This window comes from Electrona antarctica (genome assembly GCF_951216825.1).
Source record: "Electrona antarctica genome assembly, chromosome: 2".
Lineage (NCBI taxonomy): Eukaryota > Metazoa > Chordata > Actinopteri > Myctophiformes > Myctophidae > Electrona > Electrona antarctica.
Window position 1 is genome coordinate 32,265,432 of NC_136807.1, and position 12,272 is coordinate 32,277,703.

At 41.8% G+C, this 12,272-nt stretch overlaps 1 protein-coding gene across 1 annotated transcript; it reads right to left on the reverse strand.

Moving 5' to 3' along the window:
* Positions 1-1,633: 1,633 nt before the first annotated feature.
* On the reverse strand, positions 1,634-9,823 carry LOC306935481 (transmembrane protein 198-like). Its single transcript, XM_079518565.1, has 5 exons — positions 9,660-9,823; positions 7,197-7,505; positions 5,296-5,874; positions 2,337-2,473; positions 1,634-1,965 (listed from the first exon to the last, which is right to left on the reverse strand). Exons 2-5 carry the CDS (start codon positions 7,348-7,350, stop codon positions 1,816-1,818), a joined length of 1,020 nt encoding a protein of 339 aa, XP_079374691.1. The 5' UTR covers positions 7,351-7,505; positions 9,660-9,823; the 3' UTR covers positions 1,634-1,815.
* Positions 9,824-12,272: the final 2,449 nt, after the last annotated feature.

Genomic DNA, 12,272 nt, shown 5'->3' on the forward strand with positions numbered 1-12,272 from the left:
GCAGTAAAATCTAAAGATCTACCCATATTTCAGTATGTCTTCTAGCAATTTAAATTTACTGAGTAAGCGTATATGACAAAGGGCCATAAAAATAGTAGCAAAGCAAAGACATAATACAAAAATATGAATAGTGATTAATACTAGGATAATTGGCTCAATTTACAAATTTGGTACATTTCACCCCACATCCACAATTTTAGACAAAACAAATAGACTACAACAATACTTCATACAATTTAATGATATACATTTATGATACATTTAGACCTGTGTAAATATGCTTTGATATAAATCTTACTTTGACCTGCAAATAAAACTTTGTATTTGTTTATTGTGTGTAAAAAAAAACATTATTTTTTTATTTATTTTGTGTGCTTCCCAATTTCACAACCAGGTGTAAATGATGGATGGATTTAAGGTCACAAACATGGCAACACAGTTGTATAGTTTTCTAGATAACTCCACTGGATCATCTTACCCCGTTCTCCCCCTATACACAACATCTAATCAACTAAAAATGTATTTTTAAAATTGAAAACGAGATGGTTCATGATGGGATTGTTCCATGAGATGTCAGAAATGTCAGACTCCTCCTTTTTGCTGTATCATCAAATGAATGCTGCATTGTTGGCACCAAAATGGGCTATAATTAAGCGTGCAGTCAGAAGGGCATAAATAACAAACTCAGATGTTGCCAGATGAGGTGGTCGTCTCCTGTTATTGAAACACCTCCACTCATTTCCGCTGGGTTCAGCCTCAGCACAGAACATTGGAAAATGAAATGATACAAAAGAAAATCCTACAAAGGACTTATTTGGTGGTAATCATTAAATCAAGAGGTAAACAACATCATGGCATTGTTCTGCCTGGCAAAAGGTACAATGTCGAACTGGGAGGGAGGTCTACGAAAAAGCATGCTTTATGTGTTCTGTCTCACAGTGTCCCCAGCTCTTTCTTTAGTAAACAGAAACTATACATTTTCAGGTGGAACACCAATTTAATCTGGAGGAAGAACCAATTAATAATTCATGTCTGCTCTTTTTGTTTACAAACCTAAATGGGTTTTCTGTTTACTATACACTCTATAGCAGTGATTGCTGTGGGAATAAAGAGCTATATAACAATACTTTTATATGTCATGTCCATTCGATTCCATGTGTATTCTCAGATTAAAATTAAGGCAGGATTTCACTGTGTAATACTGTATGCCATCTCTCCCATAAATTCAGTAGAACATATTGATTGCATATGATGATATTAATACACAAATTATTGTTGTCATTTTGTTCATATTTGTACAGTAAAACTGTAATCAACTTCAACTATTCCAGACACATTGTTTAGGAATAATGTAGTCACCAGCTACAGTATACTGTACATGAATGGTGGAGCACGTAAAGGTTAATATTTGCAAACTTTTAAAGGGCATTAAAACTGTCTAACACTATAGCAGAGCTGTAGAAGATTATAAACCAGGTAATAATAATGAAACTACACTCCTATCGCTTTGTCTCATCGTTCATGGGGTTTTGCGTGATGAATTTGCTCCTATAGGGACATTTACTATTTTATGGACTGTTAGAGGTCCATTTTCAAGTGAAGTGGATCCCTCCATGATTTGAAACTGTATGTGTTTTGACTTTAGTGTATTACTGCAGTGTCTTCTTCAATGTATGCTATAGAGATGTGTTGTGAGTCTTATACTGTAGGCATGTTTTGTGTCTTCATAATACTGTAGAGATGTTTGTTGAGTTTTTAGTGTATATAGCCTACTGTAGAGATGTGTTCCTTCTATATTGCAGATTTGTTCAGTCTTTAGACCGTCCACACAGGTGAAGAGGCAGTTAGTGGCACTGTGGATCGTGTGTCAAAATCATAGTCAATCACAGTGTGTGTGATTGTGCTCAGGCTGCTGCTTGAGGACCCTGTTCCCATCTGGCGCTCTTGAAGGCTCTGCAGATAACTCTGAAAGTCAAGTGGGAGAGAGAGAAAAATTGCTACTCTCAACTTCTCATTTCACATCGCCAAAAAAGAAGACGAAAAAAAAAACATGGCCAGGCTATAATTCATATACTCCAATATTCTCCATGCATGTCAAAGGAAAGACACATTTGGCAAGGTTTTAAAATGTAGTAGTGGTAATAATAGTAGACCTATATTAATTCTGAAATGGGGAAATATCGACAGGATATATCACCACACATTCACAAGCAACACAACGTGTAAAATAACATAGACTAAACTAAAGAAAGAGTTGTGTGCGTGAATAGGCGTAATAATCAGTCATCTGCTGACATGTAATGTATATATTTTACAATTTAATATAAGCTACTAACCGGAGCAAGGACGTCACCAGCGTAGCGTTTGAGGGGTGGTGGCCTGCGACGGCGCTCTGTTTCACCTCGTCTCCTTCTGGAGGGGGCGTACCTGTACTCTTCTTTCTCATCTTTCTGCTTCTGTTTCTTGTGAGAACCTGAGGAGAGAGAGATCCAATTAACAAACAAGTACATGATGTAACCTCATGAAATACCTTTAATTTGAAGCATGACGGGACTTAATCATGTCAAATAAAATGATATTTGAACTAATCTGTATTCTGTATAGTATGTATGCTATCACTATAGTAAAAATATATCTGCACTGCAGTGGTTGGAGGTGGTCTCTGGTGTCTCTGGTGGACGCCAGAGAGGGAGACATTGTAGGATGCATAAAACATATGTATTGTAGCTTTGATGTATGTATCTAAATGAAGGCAAAACCTTACTGTCTGCACCGGGACGCCTCAGTTACGGGCAAGTCAACTGGTGTATGGTATGCTTGTATGTTTACGAGCGTTGGTGCAGTATTAAATCTGTCATTGTTAGGGAGAGTTTGTGTACCCCAGACGTTGAGTTGCTCTCTGTCTCTCTGCGGCCAGCATATCTGCCGAGGGAGTTCCCACAGATATTAATTACAGTCGTTTATATACATCCTAAAGCTAATGAGGCTAGCGCCTGTGAGCAAATTCTCAAGGTTGTACAGAAACTACAACTAATCTCCCCCGACGCCCCAAATCTCATCCTTGGTGACATGAACCATGTGTCCTTGAAAAAGACTCTCAGAGACTTCCATCAATATGTAACATGTCCGACTAGGTCCAACAAAACCTTAGACATGTGTTTTGGTAATGTCAAAGACGCATACAAATCTGTACCCCTCCCGCCCCTGGGGGCCTCCGATCATAACTGTGTGCACCTTTTCCCTGTTTACCGCACTGCTCTAAAACGTGGTAAAGTGCAGAGCATCCGCATTAAGAACTGGAATGATAACAACGCTTGTGAGACCCTCCGGGGCCTCCTTGAGGACACAGACTGGGACATGTTCTCTGAGTCCTCCGCCGACATCAATGAACTGACGGATGTTGTTACTAGCTGGTCTTTGTACTGTGAGAACATTGTTATTCCTGAGAAAACTGTCAAAGTGTACCCTAACTCTAAACCTTGGGTATCTAAATCCCTCAGATCTCTTCTGCAAAAGAAGAACAAGGCCTTTAAGGAGGGAAACACAGTAGAACTGAGAAGTATACAAAATTAAATTAAAAGAGAGGAATGGGCTAGTAAAAATATCTACAAGGAAAAAAATCGAAAGCCAACTTAGAGCAAATAACCTAGGCTCTGCCTGGGATGGTATGAAAACCATAACAGGGCTGAAAGTTAACGGCAGGAAAAAGGTTATATTAGCCAATTACAACTGTGATCAGCAACTGGCTCAGAGCCTCAATGATTTCTATGTTAGATCTCAATGTGTAAGGGTGAATGACACAGTGTCTAGCCTTCTGCCCACCTCCACTGGTTCACCACAGGGCTGTGTTCTTTCTGCGTTTTTGTTTATTTTATACACTGATGACTGTCGCAGTAATCACGACAACCGCTTCATCATAAAGTACGCGGATGACTCAGTCATTGTCAGCCTTCTCGGCAATGACGAGGTCGGGTATGGCCAGGTCACAGAGGACTTCTTGTCCTGCTGCAATGATGCGTTCCTTGAATTTAACATCTCAAAAACAAAAGAGCTCTGTATTGACTTCAGACGTGGTCCCCATCCCACCCAGAACACCGATATCTGTGGCCAGCCAGTGGAAATCGTGCCCAGCTATAAATACCTGGGCACGATTATTGACAGCAAACTGAAATTCGATATAAACACCGACATGCTGTGTAAAAAGGGCCAGCAACGCCTTTTTTGCCTAAGGAAACTAGCCAGGTTTAATGTCGACAGAGACCTGATGAAACTGTTTTACAGTGCCTATGTACATTCTATTATCTCCTTTTCTATGTTGGTATGGCAACCTCGCCATTAAAGAGAAAAATTCTCTTAGAAGTATTGTGAAAACTGCCTCCAAAATTACCGGCATTCAGTTGGAGAGCCTCGATCCTTTTTACAATAGACAGCTGCTCATGAAGGCCAGGGCCATTCGGCAGGATAATGCCCACCCACTCGAGTCAGAGTACAGGCTGTTGCCATCGGGCTGTCGTCTGGGTGCCCCCGTTATCAAAAACAACAGATATAAGCACTCCTTTGTCCCTGCCTCGATTCGTGCAGTCAATGCTGCCAGTAATCATGTAATGTGATGACGATGATGCTGAAATATGCACTTTATGCGGCACTTTATATTATATCTTATATCTTAAGCACTTTTTTGCTTTCTTTCTTTTTTATCTCTTATTCTTCTACCTGCAATAGATGCGACCAGACCTCTGTTTATGCCATGGTGTCTCTTGTCTGTTGTTGTCCTGTATTGTTTTGTATTGTTTGTATGTCGGAAACCACTACTGTTGCTGTAAACACAATTGCCCTTCTGGGACATTAATAAAGACCTTGAACCTTGAACCTTGAACCTACACTCAGAAAGTCAGGAAAAAGTCTTTAGTGCTTAGAAATTGGTGTTTGCAAAGTCATGAAAAAGTCTGGAGTGCTTGGAAATTGGTGTTTTCAATTGATGGATAAGGCCTATAGCCTGACCAAGAGAAATCTATGTCATTACATGTGGGCTGTAAGCCAGTTCTGTTTTAACAATATAATATGTAATAAATAAATGTGTAGGCCTAATGTAATACATAAAACATGTATTACATATATAGAGTTATGTTTAAAAATGTAAGACATTTTGCAGGAATAATTCATGTAGGATTAAATATTTTCTCTGAAGAGTGCCTTGGATCTTTTCTTTCTTTTGTTGAGCCATCTGTACAGCTTGTGTTTTTTTTTCTTTTCTTTATTTTACAGTAGGTTAAACAGAAGCACTGTTTCCCTCACCTTCTCTGTGGACCACACCGTGGGCAGTGACCTTCCACTGCACCAGTACACCCATCAGACTCAACACAGGGCAGATCCCGGTGATGGCCCAGCTGAACCAGCATAGCGGCCGTGCAGGGCCAACTTGACAAAGGACGTCGTACACGTGAACAGTCAACTTAAAGTTCTCCGCCAGGTAGTCCACACACACCATGACCGTGGTCGCCCCGAACACGGCCGTGGCGACCACAGTGAATGGCTTCTGCCACTGCAGGGTGAAGATGGCCGTGACGATGGAGGCGGTCAGCAGAGCCCCGACGGGGAGCCACGTCGGCGTCAGGCTGTGGAACTGTCCGATCAGCGCCAGCACGGCGACGGTGAGCAGACAGCCCAGCTGGAGTCCCGTGAGGAACAGTCCCATGGTGGAGACCAGCATGGTGACCAGACCACACAGCACGCCCACTCCCAGACCGATCCCCGCCTTGGTCTCCATCGCCAGCTGAGCGTTGAACTCTGGCTCCTGGTGGTACAGCAGGAACACAGCAGATGACCCCAGCGTGAACCCCGAGAAGAACATCACCATCTTAAAACACCGGTATCCTGGAAACAGAAGACGTGTCCCATATCGTTTATTCGTTTGAGCCTTGTCAAGCCATGGCCCACCTAGGGCAGAAGCCTGTCTCCTGTTTCTGTAGCGTGAGGCAGCTTGATGGAGAAGGGTCTGCATCTAAACTCTGTCTGCTTGATGTACTGTACAAGTACACCCCTGGACATGATGCTAGTATGTCACAGGGAGTGCCAAGCAGGGAGGCACTGGGTACCATTTTTAGAGTCTGTATAGTGACACGACCAGGGATCAAACCCTGACCTCCCAGTCTCAGGGCAGACATACTAACCACAAGGCCACTGAGCTCGTTCATCTTACATTGATTTAACTTTCTGTGGAGTTTCTAAAGTTAATTGATTTCACTGGTTGCCCTCAAATGTTTAACTGATGTACGGTACAGAAAGTAGAATAAACGTAGAATCAACTTTTCCAATCAGATGCCCACAGGTGGCACATCTTCCGCTATACACCCCCCATCTCATCTGTCTCCTCTACCATGCCAGCTATCCGCCCTGGCAGCTCATTATAATTCACACACACAAACTGTTTAGTTCTTCAGTGGTTCAAGTGTGTTTTGCACATTTCAATTTTGCTGACAAATTACTCCCATTAAAATGTTGCTTTTAGCAAACACAAATATGTGCCCATTAAGTATTATTAACATATTTGCAATATCAATTTGCAGACCTGCCGCACCGATTTTGTGCAGTGCTGTTCAGCAGACTGTGGGCCCGCTTCCCAGTGTAGGAAACACTAGGAAAATAGCCACAATTACATTTAAATATGGACAAAGCTCACCAGAAAAAAGATTGAGAGCCTATGTAACACATCTAAAATAAGTGCAAACTTTATATTAAGCATTTCAATTGTATACAGTATACTCTCAATCGTTTTTGTGATTGGATTTGGCCATATACACAGAAATGTCCTCAGTGTCGTCTGTCTACTGTGTGTTTCCTTAATTTTACAGTAGTCCTTTAAGCCGGAAAATGAACCTTTATTTATTTCATATAGGCTACAAGTATTACCTTTATTTCTTTGACTGGGCCCTGCAGACCATCTTGACACATATAGGTTATGAGTTACAGAAGGTTGAGAACCCTGCTGTAGATGTTCTCATGGTTCCTCAGCTTATTCGTTTTTGGCACCTCTAATGGTTCTACTAAGCACTATTTGACAAATGATTCAGAGCCAAATAACCACTTTTAGTGGTATTTTAGCACACATTAACAATTAACCATTGTTAATTACACTGGTATAAATTGAGTTGTATAATTATGTGTGTCTAGTGTCTACGTATGTTGTGTTTCTTTACCTAAAAAGCAGTAGATGAGTCCGAATACGATGCATATGGAGGAGAGAATGCAGGGGATGACGTCAAACCGGCCGTTAATGTCCAGCAAACACAGGTCCACGTCATAAGAGCCTATTCCCGGCTCCTCGGTGACATTCAGCGATGTGTTGGACATACTGGCAGATTATTAATATTATTTTTCCAGTTATTGTGTTATTATGCTGGGCCTTACAGGACGCCACTTTGAAGAGGAGATGTTGGAATGCCACTACCGTCCAGGGTAAGAGGAAGCACCATGATTAACATTGTAAACCATATCCTGTCTTGCACCTGCAAGAGAAGAGGGACATTCAGCTCTGCAGCAACTTCAAGTACACAGTCAAATGAAAATGGCAAATGATGCATTTATATAGTGCCTTTGCAGCCTTTATCCAAGGCCCTTCACATGGCAGAGGAAACCATGCAATACACCAAACTGCTTATTGGGAGCAATTAGGGGTTCAGCATCTTGCTCAAGGACACTTCAACACTAACTCTGGGGCAGGGGAGCCCAGGATTGAACTGGGAACCTTCTGGTTCCCAAGCGGTCACTCTACTCCTGAGCCACTGCCGCTGTTCATTTACAGTAACTCTGAGAGTTACACATATAGGGTCCGTGTGTGTACACTGTCACTGACACGCTCAACGTTAAATTGACACTCAGACACACACACACACACACACACACACACACACACACACACACACACACACACACACACACACACACACACACACACACACACACACACACACACACACACCTGGGGTGTTATTTAAGTTCACGTGAGAGAGTTAATTTCTTTCCTTTTCCTCACATACAGGAAGCAGAGTAGGAAACCAATGCTAATGTCTCTATTTCCTAAACCATGGGCCTATGAGTCACAAGTCACACAAGAGGAAATGACCCGCTGTCACCTTCAGGGAATCGTATTGTTTTGAACATGTGGTTAAGTGCTCCATCTACCCAAACAATGTTAAACAAACACCCCGACAATAGCTCACACTGTTCCACAATGTCAAATAGGAAATACCAGTTTTGCATTGCATACAATGGGCTAATTGTGGCTTAAAAAACTGATTCAAGTAAAGGATCGTTGCCAATAACAAATGCCACAGAAAGAAATTACTCACCTTACTCACATTACTGTGTAATGCGAGAGTGTGTGTGTGTGTGTGTGTGTGTGTGTGTGTGTGTGTGTGTGTGTGTGTGATATTGTTGTAAATATCACACACACACAAGATGTGTGTGTGTGTGTGTGTGTGTGTGTGTGTGTGTGTGTGTGTGTGTGTGTGTGTGTGTGTGTGTGTGTGTGTGTGTGTGTGTGTGTGTGTGTGTGTGTGTGTGTGTGTGATATTGTTGTAAATATCACTCACACACAAGATATACACCGAATCCCTTCAAGCTTGTTTGTAGATCTGCTATTTTAGCCGGATATTAACCCCAGAATAGGGACAATGGGTTCATGCGGTTGCCTAAGAGAGTTAATAACAATTCCAAATCAAACATTCATTCAACAATATTGGAACTTAGTGCACCGTGCCATCACTGCCGTGCAGCGCATTTCACAGGTTCTGGATTTAGTCCAGTCAGGTGGAAACCTCATGTGTCCAAAATTGTCACTTTTCACGATTCAAATAAAAAAATAGCAAAAGTATCAGATCTACAGACTCAAAATGTGTCACGTTTCCAGCTCACGGATCTGATACTTTTGATACTTGTGTGTGATGCTGATGAAGTTAACAAAAACAAAATGTTAGAATATGGAGATGAGAGGTTTCTGCCCGAGAGCAACGATTTGTTTCCATACGCTATGGCTTATTTCAGATACGGTTCTCAGAATCTGGGCCCTGCTCAGGATGTCTGTCTGGGGACCCAGAACTCAGAACATGTACTGTACTTTAAAAATGTTCCGACAATGATCACAGAATATCACAGAACTTCAGAGGTTCTGTAAAGTTTCATTTGGAAGGTTCTGCATTACCCTCGCTCGCTGCTGACTTGTGTGTAGGATATTGTAGTGTCTCTGTCTCCCAGACCCTAAGCTCTGCAGGCTGAGCCTCGGCTCAGCAAATGGAATTACAGGAGCTTTAGCAGCCCTGCAGTGTCTCGCTCCATGTTTGTGAGTGCTCAAAAAAGGACACACTGTCTTTCTAAAGGATCTTTGTTGGGTATAATCAAAATTTATTTCAAAAGAATATGCCGAAAATAAACAATGAATATTTTTTTTGTATTTGTGCTGTTTGATAGTGGGACCCAGCAAAATTGACTTGAAATTGACTTGAAATTTGTTTTTTGCTGCTATACTGAATGAAGAATTTAACAAAAAAGAAATAGAAAAGAATCAATGACTTGTCTGACAGACAACTAGAAGTGCTCAAACAGTTGATCGCAGACAAATTAAAACATCACTTCTCTGTAGAAATTGTTTATAAGTTTCCTACCTGCTATGATGAAGCATTATCTTCAAGAATCAAACGCGATGAGAGAAAGGAAAGTCCTCTACATTTGCCAATTTGTCAGGTACTAAAAAAGTTCCTGGGTTGTGCATTTCCCTCCGTGTGAGCTGCCCGAGGCAGTAACTCCCTCATCTGTGATTCTGTGAGCAGCTGACAGTGTTCCACTTTGTGAGAGAGGCACCATCTGTCCCCAGCGTGCTGGACAGTGACGGCACCAGGGTGCTGCCAAGGCCAAGTCAAATCAATCAGCTCTCAAAAGAGCTCTCACTGTCATTGGCTTAGTCCAGTGGTTCTCAAATGTTTTTCATGTCAAGAACCCCCAAATTAATATGTATTTGACCACGGACCCACATATGAAGATATTGTGTGGCCAGGGGCCGCCACACAATGTTTGTAATTTAAGGTCTACAAGTTATCAGCTATTTTCAGTAGCTGTTGTAGGCCTACAGTACAGACTACAGAGTCTCATATGGCACTGGTGCATAAATAGGACAGAAATGTTGTATTTTAAAACAAAATGCCAGACGCCAAATGGTTAAAATGGTTTAACTGGTTTTCATGCCATTGTGGAATCATTGCTGTGGACCCCCTGTAACTCTTTTAAGGACCCCTCCTTTAGTCTGTATTCTAACTCTATAGAGACCTTATTAAATATATCAACTCTATCAATCTCTATATAGAGAGCCATCACTATAGCTGAGTATTCATCTACAGCTTTCCCTGTATATGCTTATGGTCAATGTGCTGGAGTTTGGAAGTGCTTGTTGACTCTAACACCCATGTGTACCACCTGTTTAGAATTTGCACATAATGCAGGAGGCAGCAGGAGGTTGCTTTACTGATAACGAGTGCTTCCAAACTCTGACACTTAGAAAAATAATCATCTGCAAGGAATTTCTTGACAGGAAGTAGCTCATAACATGTCTACGGTGGATTGTTATGAAACAAACACTTTGCAGATAGTAAGACGATAATTCAAGCTTTTCGTACAGCTGCAATGTTGGTGAGTTTGACGTTATTTAATACAATAAAATAGGTCTTTTCTGTTTGTATAAATGGGCTGTCTATGGGAAGTTGCACCTACATAGGTAGCACCTTGCTGGCAAGATGGCAGCCGTGTGCATATCATCAATAAGAGGCTCTGGTCCCAGCTCTGACATTTACATTCAGACACTTAGCTGATCTCTTCTCCAGAGTGACTTAATGGAGCCAGGATATGTTAGCAGCCAGGTCACATATGGTTGGTCATCATGGACCAGCCAGTCTGTTTCAAGGATCAGATCTATGGCTCAGTAACAGTTTACAGTACCGTATCTAAACAATAGCCCAAGCTGTTTTCTTCAAGGTGCCTTCATGGGAGGTCTGACTCTCTGGCAGTTTGAATCAACAGGTCAGAAAGTGAAACTGCACAGACGGTTAGCACAACCGTCCGGGCACCTAGGCTGCTGAGCCAGCCTGACGGCATGCCACGGATTCGGCTCCCGATCCCGACGGCCTTTGCCATCGGGATCTTCCCCCCCATCTATCTCCCCATTTCCTGTCAATCTACTTTCAAACTATCAACTTTAAAAAAGAAAGAAAGTGTAACGATCACAGGCTAACATGTCAACAGTCAACCCCATGTAATGCAGCAAAGCAAAGTGAAAAACTGAAAATAAATGGCATTGTCTTGACATGAGAATATAAGATGTTTGATTGTTTTTCACAATTTGATTTAATTGAAAAAAGATTACATTTCAAAATAAATGTTTTATTCGAATACTGCATAGTTAACCTAAGACAAAGGTTAACATTTATTCATTCTAATGTAATCCTGGGCGCTATACACTCCCTCTGCCAACCCGGGGACAGCAACGGACTGACCTCATGCTTCCTTCAATGCATGATGAGTCCATGCTGCTTCTTTTCACCTGACAGGACTGCAGCGATGTTGACATGACCAGACATAATAAAGCTGACCTAAATTTAATTTATGCATTTGTCATTAGACGTGTCAGTAGCCTATAGATTTTGTGAGGATTTGTGGACCTGTGTCAAAATAACGACAGATCAAGTCACCATCGATCGACTTGATCTGCAAAAGATGAATTGACACGATTCATCTTCCATGAAAATGATTTATAAAGAAAAGTGTATAGACCCAATAGAGGTGCACTGGAAAAATGTAACAGTGACCCCATACGGGTCCATTTGATTCCATTTGTACAATTTCGGAGTCAACCAAAATCAATAAAAGCATAGGCTACTGGTACTCGACTTGCACAATACAAGAGCAACAAGCAAAAGGCTTGAATAAGGTCTTGGTGACTGAGGTGCATCTAATAAAGTTTTGCTCTTGCTGTGCAAGTCGGGCAGTGTGTGGGACAGGCACTTTATTGATCCCATTTATCACTGATACACGCACGCACGCACGCACGCACGCACGCACGCACGCACGCACGCACGCACGCACGCACACACCACACACACACACACACACACACACACACACACACACACACACACACACACACACACATGGCTGGATTAGTGTTATTGATACAGGGTTATGGATGGTTTCACATTAAGAGGACAGGAGGTGTGCATGATTAATCAGCT

Excerpts from the sequence above, each read along its gene's own strand:
- LOC306935481 (XM_079518565.1), bottom strand. The coding sequence starts at position 7,350 with ATGTCCAACACATCGCTGAATGTCACCGAGGAGCCGGGAATAGGCTCT. Across the intron at positions 2,474-5,295 it reads CGGTGTGGTCCACAGAGAAG|GTTCTCACAAGAAACAGAAG; the intron begins GTGAGGGAAACA and ends CTCTCTCCTCAG. Across the intron at positions 1,966-2,336 it reads CTGGTGACGTCCTTGCTCCG|AGTTATCTGCAGAGCCTTCA; the intron begins GTTAGTAGCTTA and ends CTTGACTTTCAG.